Below are 15098 nucleotides of genomic sequence, written 5' to 3'. Positions count from 1 at the left end.
TTAGCTGATGGCAACGGCGAAATCCCTCCCCATTCACATCCCTAGGACGCAAAAAAAATTCTCACGGGATCCCACAAATGTTTACGACAACATTTCTTCTCTATCCCTGTTCATCGTGCAATAAATCCCCGGATCTCTGTTCCCAGTTTAAATTATAATTAAGATATACATCATTTATTATTAATATAAAACATTTTCACATATACATATTGTTAGATTTAAGAAATCATTATGTATACATCAAAATGAACACATTTGTATAATGATTAATATCTTGAAAATGTAATTATTTATTTTTATCATTAACTAATACATGAAAACATCTTCACGTACAGGTTTAACGGGTCCCCACGGGGAACAGGGATGGGGAATGCTTTCCCGTCCACATCCCCATTTACCTGTCGGGGCCTCGTTTACATCCTGTGGGGAAGAAATTTCCCATCCCCGTCCCCTAAGGGCTTGTTCGGTTAGCTCTCAATCTATGTGGATTGAGTGGAATTGGGTGGGTTTAAATACCAAGCAAGTCAAAATTCTTCTAAATTTTTTCCAATCCCATCAAATCCATATATAATGGGAATAACCGAACAAAGCCTAATAGAGGAATTTCTCGCGGGTAATCGAGAATTGGGGTCCATTGCCATCTCTAGGTTCGGTCAATCAAGCTAACCCTCTCTAGTAGTCTAGTCTAGCATGGTATGGCTTGCGTCTTACGGAACGGAATAAAGGGTGACGTTAGACTGTGAGATGTGGGGGTGATGCCAACCATGGTTCACCAAACCGGTTGAAGGGTCAAAACCGGCGCCCATCGATAACCGGTTTATCGTGATAAACGGGTAGAAACCGACCGAAATCACTCAGTTTTTTTAACTCGAAACAATTTGAAATCGATAAATCGGCCGGTAAGTTCGAATAATCGGCTCCTGGCCTGATAAAACAGCGACATAGAAACAGAAATCGAGTCATATGTATTTTTTTGCAAATAAAGCACATTGAGGTCCCATAATTTGAACAAAATATGACCCTAAACATTATCACAAGTCCAATAACAATATTTAGTAGTTCAAATACATTACATGACATTGGTTCATAGTTTTTGAATTCAAACGACCCAAAACCGATTAATAGGCTAATACCGGTCACCAATTTGATAAATCAGTAACAGTGCGCGAGAAATCGAACCTCTTGTTTTTTGGCAAATAAAGCATATTTAGGTCACAATATTTAAATAAAATGGACTAAATGTTATCACAAGTCCAATAACAATAACAAGATGTCAAATATACATTGCATGACACGAATGGCCTAAAAGATACATTGTATGACACGATTTGATGGTTCAAATATATTATGTCACTGTTTTATAGTTCATAAATACCATCTAAGATACAATACACCATCTGGTGGAGATCATTCCCACGGGTGTGCATTACACTGATTCTGTGTTGTAATTTGTCCAAGTCTGTCAGGTCCACATAGAAGTCGTACTCCACGACACAACCAACATTTGGTAATACTCGGGGTCCTCCCGTTCGTATTTTGAAATTTGGTTTTAGCAATTAAGTTGATGACAATGCCTTTAAGAACCAATGTTTTTTTGTTAGATCTTAGTATTACTATTTAATATTCACAAAAAAAACTATGATTATCTAGCAAGGACAAAAGCTTTTATCCTCAAATTATTATATGGCATCCGAAGGGCGCCTAATGTTTTAGTGATCTATCATTATAAGTTTTGTTAGCTCATATTGCATATAGCAGCGATAATATGAAAATATTTCCGGTGAAAAGGAGAAAAAAAATCCTCTAAACCTTAGCTCCTACTCGGTCGCCGGCTAATCAGTTCTATACATCGATTTTTTTATCGGCTTTGGGATTTTTTATCGGCTTTGGGGAGCTGCTAATCGGTAATACTAGCCGGTATAGCGTTTTTTTTTTATTTTGCCGAAACTTCCATGATTTTTCGTTTGAAATCCATTGAGTATTTTGAAATTTAGTTTCAGTAGAAAGTCTTCAAATAATTCATAGTATTTATACAAAAATTTGGTTCATGATCCTCTCTCAGATCGGCGAAGTGTGTATCAGTATCAGTATCCTTGCTGCCTTATGACTGTGCACACAATCCGGCTGTCACGCCGCTCTCTGGGGGGCCTGGCGATACAGCAGCGTTGTTGACATCCCATCCCCGATAAGAACCAACTTTGCCCTAAGCTGGCAGTGGCACCCGATCGAAGGAATCGCGCCCAGAGAGCTTCCACGTTCTACTAATTTGCCAGGGAGGCGCACAGCAAAGCCAGAAGTGGCCACCCCGTTTCTGGAGCTCGCGCTCAGGAAGCTGCAATGCAAGCCGTCAGGAGAAGCTGATAATGGGCCCAACAGTGTGGGTCACTGGAATGACACCTTTATTAAAAAGCATAGCTCTCACATGTGCTACTCACATGAAGACGACCACAGACAATAAGTATAAATTGAAAGCTCAATCTACTCGAGTGAAGATGATGATCAACCTCCACCTCAGTAATGGACAAATTACTAAAATGGTTGAAAAAGTGGTAAAAATATTCACAAGTTAAATCTCATCGACCAACTCAAATAAAAGATTGTCTAAAAAGGCACCATACCAGTTGGAATGAGCCCGCAATCGGTTCTTCCTTGCTTGATCACTCCGGCATCGAGATGTATCTCTTTTTTTTTTACTTTTTCTATGTAAAAATAATAGAAATTTCAATTTTATATCTTCATTTCATAAAACTACAATTAGGACTGATTTGGTGATCAGGGATCTATGGGGAGAAATTCCCTTGCAATTCAATTTTGAATAGCAAGAGAATTTCTTTCCCTCGGGATCCCCAGTCACTAAATCAGCCCTTATGGGTGCCTGCCGCCCGATCAGAGAACGGCAGAGACCTAAATCAAAACTTTGTTTTTTTACATTATAGCCCCTACCGTCTAGAGATGGCAATTTTACCCGCGGGTTCGGATATCCGACCCGTCGGGTACGGGTTCGGGCACGAAATTTGACCCGTGGGTCTTACCCGTACCCGACCCGATTTTATTACGGGTCGGGTACGGATTTGATTTCTTACCCGCGGGTACCCGATGGATATCCAAAAATAGTGATTTTAGATTTTTAACCTACCAGTACGCTAGCTAGCCATCCACCCTCGACAACTCATCCTACTGTCATCCCTCCTTATCTGCTGATGCTTCTGATCTGGTTCTAGTACTAGTGCCAGTACGTTTGATAAAGTGGCAGTACGTAGTACCAGTGCTATCTAGTACAAGTACTTGAGCTAAGAAAGTGTTAATACACCAGACGACTATGCTAGCTACTCTCCGATTTTGACGAGTTGGAAGTTCATTAACAAAAAACATTAGCAACACATGTCCAGGGCTACATCTACACGACTGCACTGTGCAACAACATTATGTGCCTCCGGTGATCATGATGATGTGCGACGCTATTTAGGGAGAATGCACCAAGCTGCTATACCCGACGGATACCCGATATCCGCCCGATACCCGATGGGTACGTGTACGGGTACAAAATTTTACCCGTGGGTATAGTCATGGGCGGATATGGATAACCCCCGCGGGTATAGTCGCGGGCGGGTATTTACTATACCCGATCCGAACCCGACCCATTGCCATCCGTACTACCGTCCAAGAGGAGGCGCGGTAGGTCCCTGTATCGTGAGCTGTAGGCTAGGGTCTATAAAATTAAAATATAAAATTTATAAAATTAAAATTCTGTTTATTTTTAAATATAAAAAGGAAAAAGCTACCCATTGAGATCATATGATGGTCCAGTGTCTACAATAAAACTATAGAACTGTTCTTGGTTTGTAAAAGAAAGAAAATAACAAAACTAGTACTCGTCTCCGGCAGATGCTACAGAACTGAAGGGTACAGTCGTACAGACGAATACTGTTTTATGGTTTAAATACCGTCTAAGAAATATACAGCAGGACGCCATCGCATAAGACACTACAAAACTGTAACCGAAGAGGTACACATGGTTGTGATCCTCCAGATTTGGATCTTGCGAACCCATCATCTGTTGGGAATGATCCACGAACCACGGCCAACTAATTCAGTTGCACAGTCCAGCCCATCCAATCCTCGGTTTGACCCATCTGAAGACTCGTCAGTGAAGTGTACAGCTGCTGGGACACAACGCCAACACCTTGGTGGCCGTATTCCACTCTGCAAAGTGAACTCCCTTACATGTAATGATATCATTGCTAAATAAGTCTCCAAAAAGAATAACATTTGTTTGAAAGAATAAGTTGTAAGAGCCATATTATGTACAAAAAATGTATGACACCGCATGATGCCAAGAGGTCTTAGTCACACCTTGTTGCCTAGGTGCTAAAGCGTGCCCCCAACACTACCATGTTTACCAGTCATCGACGACAATGCAGATAAAAAAACTGACATTTTGCAATGAAGGCAGAAAGTGCACAGAAAAACAAGGTCGACAAATGCCACTAACACAAATGATCAAGAGAGACATTAAGCAAGTAGCGCTTCAAATGGTTCATGGCTTGCCACATGTTTGCATGATAATGACTGTTAGTTACCTTATGCATGAAACAAAAGAAAGTTGATTTAATTGCATGTTTATTATTTCAATTAAAAACTGAGTTCTCAAGCAAAGATAATGTTTAACCTTTTCCCTTGATATGTAATGCTCCCAACAGGAGACACCACAACAGCAGTTCCTGTGCAGAATACCTCATCAGCATCAAGCAGTTCATCCACTGAAACAAGCCGCTCCTCAACCTTGCAATAGAAACAAACATTAATTAATATTACAACAAACATTTTAACTTATGCATTGACTTTTGGTCATGATTTCAGAACATTGTCTTGCCATCTTCAACTGGGTCAACATCACCACCAAGGTCCAATTTCATTCGCTTAATGATATACAGCCCACACAAGTAAAACAACAAATATATTCTTAGCAATATAATTTGTAATATAGAACCCATGTCAATATTCACAGTCAAGGGAAAGGACAGTGAGATGCACTAACAAACATGGATATATTAGGGGCTCAACCAGTCAGCCTCCTGCCATATGAAATGGCATCTGTGCAAACCAGGAACCCAACCATGGTTGCTAGCTCTAACTCTAAAATGAGCTAAGCCAACATGGCTAGAACCCACATGCGAAACATGGATAGATGGACCTAGGTTCACTATTGCCTGTCCCAAAACCACTGCTAACTTATATAAGCAAAGGCATTGAAGCTATATAAGAAGCAACTAACCTCCTAGATGATTTTCTCAGTTCATTGGAAATGACTAGTTACCTGGAAGCCTTTACTCAAAGCAACGTCAATTATACTTTTCCTTGTGATACCAGGTAATATTGTTCCTTTTATTGCTGGGGTAGAAATAACATTGTCCTGGTGCAGAAGACGATAAATGGAATAAACACGTCTAACAGATAACATGCGTAAGCTAGCCCATTAATATGCTGAAGTAAATGACCTTAAGGAAAAGTAGGCAAAGCATGTTCTATATGCTATACAAATGCAAGTCAGCAGGAAAATCGAGAGAATTCAACAGATGAACAGAGGTCGTCCTTCAGTAGATAATATAGTTCTGCAAGGCTCTAAGCTGCTAAGTGTGGCTCAACCTATTAGGTGACAGTAGAGGTAGACCAGATGGCACTATATCCTATTGAACAGCTATGCGACAATCTGGCAAAGAACCTTTTGATCTTTGTGTATAGAATAGTCCTGACCTGTAGACCAACTCACAAATTAATGTGTTACAGACATCTGGTTTCCATAAGGTGACTAACCACAAAAGATTTATGCATGGTAAGAGGTTAAAATTTTCAGTCACAGATTTAGCTCTATATAGAAGGCCTGACATGAAAAATCTCTTATCCTACTTCACTGCAAGAGAACACTTGAGAATTGAGAGTAGCAGTGGTAATGGATCGTGATCCAAATATTTCTTCACAATTTGTTTGAGCCCTTAATTATTTTTAGTTCAAAAATGAATAGAAATAGAGCCCGATCCTAATCCGATCCTATCCTTAAATTTTATAGTGTAAAGTTTAGAGCCCATTACCACCCCTAGTTGAGAGACTAATGCAGTTATCAACTTACTCGTCATAAATGGCCAGCCTCATTACAGGCTTATCTTTCAAGACAGATGTATTTTACCTAGCATTGCCGGCATGAATTAGGGCGAAATGAGAAGAATTTAAATTAAATAGGTTAACAAGCTTGGTTGATTACTAGCTTTCAGAACTTAAAATCACTGGACCTGCTAAAACCAATATTCAAGCCAAATAAAAAAGGTGTTAGCAGTTTTACCTTGACAACAAAAACATTGCATGAAGAAACTTCTTCAAGGTACTTCTTGTGAACAGCGTCCAAGTAGAGGACATCAGAATAACCCTTTTCCTTTGCAATTTTCTGTGCCATCAACACCTATACAATGACAAGAACACATGGTGACATTCAAGAAGGCTATAATGCTTAAAATCTGTGTATAACAACAAATCATGACTCATGAGACTGGCTGAAATGTCAGGACATAAACCATCACATCTAACATATTTATCTAAATCAAGCATCTGGCATTCTATAGAGGGTACAACAAAAGCTAAAATACAAGTTTTATAGGGCGGTGATTAGACCTTCTATGTTGTATGGTGTAGGTGTAGAATATTGGCCTAAAAAAGATGACATGTTCAGTAGATAATTGTTATGAAAATGCATATGTTGCGCTAGATTTGTGGTCATACAAGAAAGGATCAAGTCTAGAACGATGATATATGTGATAGGCTAGAGGTAGCACCAATTGAAGAAAAGCATGTCCAACACCGGTTCAGATGGTTTGGACATATCCAACAAAAACCTTCAGAGGCACCAGTGTGTAGTGAGATCCTAAGGTGGGATAGCAATGGGAAGATAGGCAGGGAAAAGCTGAAGTTGACATGGAAACAAGCAATAAAAGAAGAGCACTGGCATTTAATGTCTCGTATTTTACAAGTACAGATCGGTACTGATTTTGAATCAGTTGCTAGATGGTGGATTTCTGATAATAAGAACGCAGTGAATAACACTTGTAATTCTGCCATTTTAGGGAGCTTATGGAAAACACGAAATTCCGTTTGTTTTTAGGGAGAGCACTGGCGAGATGTTGAAGGTGGTGATGCGAGCTGCAGGGAAGATATTGAGAGGATGGCGAGTGTTATACAAACAGAAAGATGTCCCAGGCATGGAGGAAGTGTTGAGGTCAGAGGAGATACTGAAGACACCAATCAGAGTTGGTTGGGTACCAGCTATGGCGGAGATGAGGCAAGTGCATACAAGCTGGCCAGACTAGTCAACAACCGGCAAGCTGTACCGACCCTGGGTAGATGTGTGAACGCATAAGCAGTCACAATCCGAGAATGAACTTATAAACTCAGATAGTAACTCGTATTGGAATGTGATCAGTTTGGCAGGCACACATTCGAACCCACTAAATCACATGGATAATATTGGCTTTGTTTTTTCATAAAATAAAGCGGGGAGACCTTTTTGTCTAAAATCCATTAGCATGAATCACTTATTATGTAAGAAATAAACATATATAACACTTCATTTTCAGGAAATCTACATGTCACTGTTCCATTTTTACCATATACTTAGCTTCGAGTTTTGCCATTTCGTAGCAAGGTACAAAAGATGTATTCTCAAGAATTGTGCTTATGCCACGTTATATTCAATCACCTTGTTGGCTTTTTTGCAATTTGAATATTTGAAGCTAAAAAGTAGCTAGATTAGTATGTAAATAGGCAACAGCAGTATCAGGGCAGCGTTGCAGAAATTAAGTGGTGTAGCTTCAATAACTTGCGCAGCAAAGTAGAATAGATGAATTACCGAAGCATAATTTCCTATGGTCTTCACACCCCCAGTACCACCAGGAGTAGCACGATGGAACTTGTCTTCAACTATCAAATTTATTGGTGCTAAACCTTCCTGCAGACACCAGTGAATATATTCAACAAATAACTTTTATCTTGACGCATCACGCATCAACATCCAACAACTCCATAGGCTGATTTAACATAACCAATAACGGCACAACAATAACCATAATTCTAGTTGCAGCATAACTTTAATTCCACAGCACAAGGCCATGGGGCACATAGCACATGATATATAGGGGAAAAAGGTCAATTTATAATCTAATGGTCATTTATTTTAAAAAGTATTTTACAAAAATAGTGGAAACAGAATTTTAAAACAACCAGTACCAACCTTAAAGTAGTTTCCAACAGGAGAGACAAATATAATGAATGTATACTCAGGAGCAGGTGCAAGACCAAGAACAGCCCCACTTCCCATAAGTAAGGGCCTAATATACAGAGAACCTTTACCAGTAGGAGGAATCTGGAAGCATAAGATATTTAATGACCAATTAAATCATGATCATAAGTAATGGGTATAGCACTACAAAAGTACCCTAACTTTGTATCAATCCAGTGAATTTACCCATCTCTTATTTGCAAGAACGGTTTGTTTTACTGCATCAATAAACTGCTCGACAGAGGGTGCAGGCATGCACATCCTCTCAGCACCTGTCCGCATCCTCTCAGCATTTTCCTCTGGGCGAAATAATAGGATGGATCCATCAGTTTTCTTATACGCCTTTAGGCCCTCAAACAATCCCTACAAATCAGACTCAACGTCATTTTACCGCAAAAAATAGGAGTATTTATGCCTTCAAAAGTACTCTGTTTTCAGTTAATCTGATCTACCACAGAATATATGAAACAAAGAATCTATACATCCTACTAACCTGTCCATAATTTAGGACTCCAGAAGATGGACTCAGCGCTATAGGTCCAAAAGGCACCATTTCACCCTCAGAAAAATTCCCGTCTGTCCCGCACTTAGCAATATACATATAATCAGTTTGCACAATCCCAAAACCCAGGTTCTCCCAGTCCAAATCAACTGTTTCAGATGTTTGCCTGCTAAGCAGTAAGTGCCATGACATCAGAAGATCGTAACTAGATCGAGGACATGGATACAACCGTGGACAATTCGGTGCAAGAAAGTATCAATGACAGGTAAATGCCAACCAGGCATGCTATAACTATAATGGAAATGTCATACGTGTAGTTGCTTGCTAAAGCTCTGCATGCCCTTACAGGTCCAGCCTTTAGTGGGAATGACGAGATCGAATAAAGACGATTCTGAATCTGCACGAGCAAAAAAAAAGCATTGCAGCTTAGAATATTAAACGCGTGGGCGTAAAAGTACTCACCACTTCGATGATTTAACACCTCGGATTCCCCTCGTACCGAGATTCCCCAGTCCCCTCCTCCCATTCCCGGTCAATTACCTCACCAGATTCCACGCTTCCACACCAGAAACGTGTCCCGCACCAAACAGGCAAACACAAAGCTAACAACAGTACAGCACGACCTGAATAGACGGCGCCAGTGGCGGCGGCGAGAGGAGGAGCCAGTTCGGCCGTGCGACGAGCGGCGCGGCGGCGAGGACGGCGCCGTATTCCATTTCCTGCAAAGCTACGCCGTGTAGGCCGGGGGTTGCTCAGCGTGGTCTAGGGTTCCTGCGGCAGCGGGAGCGGCAGCGGCGGCGGCGGCAGAGCAGAACAGGTGGGCAGGGGATGAAGGAGACGAAGACAATGTCCAAATCGGACTGGAATTGCAGGGTGGTGGAATGGGTGGTTGGCTCATTGGCTGGTTGCACGGATAATGATCGATACAATACAATGACGTGTAGCTGTGTAGGTTGCCGAACGGGTGGGGTCCATAATTGGTCGGGCCGAGTAGTCAGTGGATGAGAGACGCCAACACGCCAAGTAAACCCAGCAGCCCAAAAGGTTTTATCCACATGGTTTTTTGGCAAATAGGCCCACGAGCCTCGCGCTTTGCCCCGTTCGTGGCTGAGGTGGCTTGGGACCGAGCCATCCAACATCCAACCTTAACCATAGTTGATGAATCATCGATGTCGTTGTTAGTTTGTTACATACGGACGCCGGACGCCGGCACCCCCACTCGTACTCTCCTGGTGCTCTTTGTTATCGACACGTCGGAATTGGAGTGGCTAGTCTAGGGTTTAGCCGTTTAGGTAACCCATGGGTGCTTTATCAGCTATTCAGTTACACTGTCGTAGCGGCGTACCGCTATTCACAACGGTGGTTTCATGGATATACTAATAGTGTGTCACAAAAAAATTAATGATATGACATACTCGATTGAGTTTTAAGAGGATTGAGTTTTATATGATGAAATCGAGTTAACATGGTTTCATCTCCATACAACTAATAGTATTTAAGAGGATTGAGTTTTATATGATGAAATTAGTTGTATGGAGATAGAACCATGTTAACTCGATTTCAAGGTCTTAAAAACCGTACGAAACTTTCATTAAAACTGATTTATTTTTATCTTCATATATTTTACTATTTTTTATTGGCTATTGAGTTGTGATATTTATTTGGTATGTTAGTCTATAAAATAGTGAAACGAAATATTGCATTGAGAGATATTTGTTTTATCCGTAGTTTCAAAGCACTTTTGGTGATGTGACAGTGTTGCAAAGAATGCTACGAAATTTCCAATGAAAATATTTCTTCCCTATTATTGTTGATTATTCATCTGACTTTTTCACATCTACTACAACAACATCCTCCTTACGGCAGCCAACTTCAATACTCAACAGGGATATATTCTGATCTTAGACAGAGCTTTCAGCTCCTGAACCTCCAGTTAGCTTTTATTTTGTTCCTACTTCTGCATGCTTAAAGAATCTCATGAAATAAGTTCTAGTGACGGTGTACCTTCTATGCTGCATTTTAAGTGAGCTGCAAGCCTTTATGTTTAATATAAGCTCAAGAATGGGTCGTTGGGTTCTACCGTTCTAGTGCATGGCTGTGTATGTTTAGTCTGCACCTGCCACCTTCCGGTTAAAACAAAACTAGGTTTATGCTACGTCCAAAAAAAAAAAAAACAAAACCACACGGTATCTGAACTACTGATATCCCAGTACAGCACCACCAGCATTGAATTGGTTGAATATTCTGTATTGAAATTTGAGTGATATTGAATTGCCCATTGTCTGCATGATTGCTCCCTTATCAATGTTGCTGGGAGCCTGAGACTCTGCTTTTGTTATCACTTATCGGGCATATGTAGCCAAATCTTCCCCAGGTGTTAAACGCTATACAAGATTTAAATTTTGATATTCTACATTAATAATTTAATATGTATGTAATTCAATATTTTGATACTAGATGTAATTCAACATTTTGTCTACATTAAAAATTTAAGATGCTCAAACCTCATGCCGTGTGCTTTGCTCCCAGTCAGTTGAAACTTGGACCAAAGCAAAACATCGCGTGGGTGACTGTTAAGTCAGTCAACTGCTCAAGGCGTTACGAAACAAACGAAAATTTGTCTGATGCGACAGGCGCTCACACTGAGCTAAAGAACTGCTGTGCTGGTAGCCTGGGAACTTCCTCCTTGTCTCTCTGTACGTCGCTGTCGCGTGCCGTTGGCTTCCTCCCTCCTCGCGACCTCGCACGGTGTCGCTGTCCCGCGTCCAAAGTCTCTTGTGTTGTACTATCTTATACAAGTCCAACGTCTGCGTGTTCCTTATGCCACCGGACGACAAGGAGGAGCTCTTCTAAACCGAGGCTCTTCACGGCGAACTCTTTGCGAAGAAGATGGCGGCAGCGGTGGTGGATAAGGTGTTCGTCGCGCTGCCGGCGGAGGTGAAGGCGGGGCAGTCCACGCTGGCGTGGGCTCTCGACCGTTTCGGCGGCGGCGGCGGCGGCAGAACCACGGTTGTGATCGCACATGTGCATGTCCCGCCACAGATGATTCCAGTGAGTACGTGCTTCTTCATCTTATTACATATGCTTTTTTTACATATGCTGCTGTGGTTAGATGGTTTTATTGATCCTATCTTTTTATGTCAGTGGGGGTCAAGTTCCACTCTAGTAAACTGAGCCCCGAGCAAGTGAAACTGTTCAGAAGGATTGAGCATGAGAGGGTGGACAAACAGCTAGACGGTTATGTTCGCCAGTGCTCAAAAATGAAGGTGCTATTTTACATTTACCTTCTTCAGATGGTTTTGGCGAGCAGTTACCAATTTAACAGTTAGCATCGAGTTCCAAAACCGAACAGGATGGCTGATAGGTCCCCATGTTCTGTGAATTCAGGTCAAATGTGAGAAACTAGTTTTTGAGAAGGACGACGTTGTGGCCGGTCTGGTTGAACTCGTCGTCTTGCATAAAGTCACTAGGCTAGTTATTGCAGCTGCTGCAGACAGGCAATATTCAAGGTGAATCAGACAAAAAAAATCTGTTTTTTCAAATTTGAATTCTGCATCTGGTAAGCTTAGGAAGTTATAAATCCGTCATGTATCAAGAGTGCATTTGTCAACTTCGGTTTCAGAAAGATGGATAGACCCAAGTGTAGGACAGCAACAGAAATCATGCAGAGAGCTGATCCATCGTGCAAGATCTGGTTTGTTTGCAAGGGACAACTGATCTGTACCAGGTAAAGTCTGAGTAGTAACTTTTGGATTTCGGTGGTGGTGGTGGCCAATGAACAATGTGGGGTTCACAAATTTCTGATCGGCTTCCATATGACAGGGGTGTGGAAGAGGAGGTTGCGCCATCAGCTACACCTTTTGTCCCTGATGATCTTGATCACCAGGCTCTGCAGTTAGTAGTGTCTCACCAGAAAGAGGTGTGGCAGAGTGTTTAATGGGATCTCACTGATTCTGATGATCATGCCAAGCTTATATTTTTGTGTTTTTTTCTTCCCACTACTGTTGTGAAGGACGAAGCTAAGTCGGAGCTGGGGTTATACGATGAGCTGAAAGAGGCATGCATAGCAGCTGAGAACCTGATGAAGAGAGCCCTAAACGAATCTTCCAGGCGCCAAAAGGCAGATGGAGAAGTGGCCTCCGCGCTTCAGAAAGTACAATCTCACACAACCAACTAGTATATTTCAATGACAAATCACTTGTAGTCGAACAACAACGACAAAAAAAAGATAGTTGCACATATCGATGAGAACTCTGAATCTCGCAGGCAAAGGAATACCAGGAGTTGTACTTTGAGGAGACGAGGAAGCGTGAAGAGCTCGAAGGAGCTCTTGCAAGAGCGCACCGAGAGATCGCGCGGTTAATGCAGGCGAAGCAGGTGTTCGTGGTCGAGCGAAACACGGCAGCGGACGAACTCCAGGAGGCCATGTCAGAGAGGTCGTCCCTGGAAGGCCACGACGTCGACGAGGATGCCGTTTTGCGAACAGCCGGCGGTCAAGCGACTGAGCAACAGGAGGAGGAGGAGGAGCATGTCCAGACACAACACGATCTGGGCACCGGTGAAAGGGACCTGGAACTGGAAGCGCGGCTCAACCAGAGCAAGCTGGCCGCGTTCTCGCCGTCGTCCGTCATCCAGTCGCCGTACGACGAAGACCGCGTCCCGGCCTGCTTCCTCTGCCCGATCCTTCAGGTGTGGGTGCTTGCATTGCATCCTCCGCAGGCGCTGAGTACAGTGCATGCTTGGCGCTCTTGTTTGAATGTCGTTGAATTCACGTATATGCAGGAGCCCATGAGGGATCCCCACGTCGCGGCAGACGGGTTCACGTACGAGGGCGACGCCATCAGAGGCTGGCTGGACGGAGGGAACGGCGCCTCCCCCGTGACCGGCCAGCCGCTCGCGCACCGGGAGCTGGCACCGAATCTCGCGCTTGGCGCCGTGATCCAAGATTACACGGTGATGAGGCGGCGGCAGTGCCGGTTCTGCGATTCGCACGACGGCGTTGCTGCGCTTCAATTTTTTCCATCGCCTGTGGGCTGCCAGCGGTGAGCTGCGCTTGGCAGGCCCAGATCACGCCGCACCCCATTTGTGTTTGGTTCCAATGGTAGGACTAGACGGGAGGGGAGGATCCATTAGGTACGATTATTTGGTTCAGAGTTAAGATTTGGATCAGATCATTCTAGCACCATCTCCTGTTCCGTTAGAATTGGAGGGACGAAGGAGACCTCGTGGACGTGACTGTTCCCAGCTGTAATGTAACCAAACACATTTGCAGTCTCGTATACAATTTGTGTGTACAAGCCTACAAGACGAGGTACTTGTATATCGGTGATTGAATAAGATGAAGAACATGCTAATAATGCTTGTTTGAATGTAGTTGAATTCACCTTAATTCATATATATTGTTGGAGGCTTTTCTCTTCCGATGGTTCTCAACAACACGACTAACCTTTTGTTTCTAGTATATTATCAAATATTACACGAGTCTCGTCATAAGAAAAGCTTTGTGATGAGTATCTTTTCCCCGCCGAAGATCCTTGAGACGAAGACATTGTCTGAAAACGATAACAACAAATGTCGAAGCTACAGCTAAAGGACGACAACTTTGGCTTAGGATGACAACGAAGGTAAAGCATAATGTCGAGCCAAAGAGGAAAAGACTAGTTAATCCCTGGCGATTTATGTTACGGTTATGAGTACATATTGAGGCCATAAATGTATTTTTACCTGAGCTGCGTCCCGTGCCTATAAATAGGTGAACATTATCCCCGTCTGTTCACGCTGGATTATAATTGCTATCGCGCCAACACCTTCAAACAAGTCGAAGGTATCAATGTAATATAAATCATATTAATATTTGTATGATTATCACGAAATAAATATGTGAATTAGTATATGAATGAATAATATTTATGGTCTTTATAAATAGTTATTCTTGTGAATGATGAAGGTGCGTCCTTCATGATCTTCGTCTGAAGATCATTATATCCGGAAAGAGATGATGTTTCGGAGGACGAAGGTGCTTAATCGTTAACAATTGTGTTGCCTTGTTCTTGATTTACAACATTTGAGAACAAGAGGCCAACATTGGCGCCCACCTCCGGTGAACTCACTTCCACAACCATGACAATGGCTTCGTAAGGTGGCCAAGTTGTGACACATTTGGTTACGAAGCTGGTGCTCCCAATCACAGGCGGCTCAAGTTCTGAACTAGCCAATAATAAGCATAAGAAGGAAGCACAGAGAAGGGTACAACATGTTGGAGTCCAAGGACCC

General features: G+C 42.4%; 2 protein-coding genes across 3 annotated transcripts; one reads left to right on the top strand and one right to left on the bottom strand.

The window, feature by feature from the left end:
* Positions 1-3760: 3760 nt before the first annotated feature.
* Positions 3761-9682, bottom strand: LOC100191754 (uncharacterized). Its single transcript, NM_001294151.1, is given in 10 exon segments — positions 3761-4203; positions 4670-4782; positions 5318-5413; positions 6338-6454; positions 7895-7993; positions 8276-8407; positions 8510-8686; positions 8817-8991; positions 9137-9222; positions 9449-9682. Coding segments are annotated over 10 exon segments (1206 nt in total). The 5' UTR covers positions 9542-9682; the 3' UTR covers positions 3761-4085.
* A 1929-nt stretch (positions 9683-11611) lies between these two features.
* On the top strand, positions 11612-14198 carry LOC103637627 (U-box domain-containing protein 36). Of its 2 annotated transcripts, none has more exons than XM_008659951.3 (8): positions 11612-11880; positions 11970-12091; positions 12213-12334; positions 12448-12552; positions 12648-12744; positions 12838-12978; positions 13092-13514; positions 13608-14198. In XM_008659951.3, exons 1-8 carry the CDS (start codon positions 11715-11717, stop codon positions 13869-13871), a joined length of 1440 nt encoding a protein of 479 aa, XP_008658173.1. In that variant the 5' UTR covers positions 11612-11714; the 3' UTR covers positions 13872-14198. The 2 variants fall into 2 exon arrangements, with proteins under 2 accessions (XP_008658173.1, XP_035819940.1); XM_035964047.1 differs by having other exon boundaries at positions 11641-11876.
* Positions 14199-15098: the final 900 nt, after the last annotated feature.

Source organism: Zea mays, chromosome 1, assembly GCF_902167145.1.
Source record: "Zea mays cultivar B73 chromosome 1, Zm-B73-REFERENCE-NAM-5.0, whole genome shotgun sequence".
NCBI classification, from domain to species: domain Eukaryota; kingdom Viridiplantae; phylum Streptophyta; class Magnoliopsida; order Poales; family Poaceae; genus Zea; species Zea mays.
Note: the sequence above shows the minus strand (reverse complement) of the source record. Positions and strands in the feature narration are given on the sequence as shown.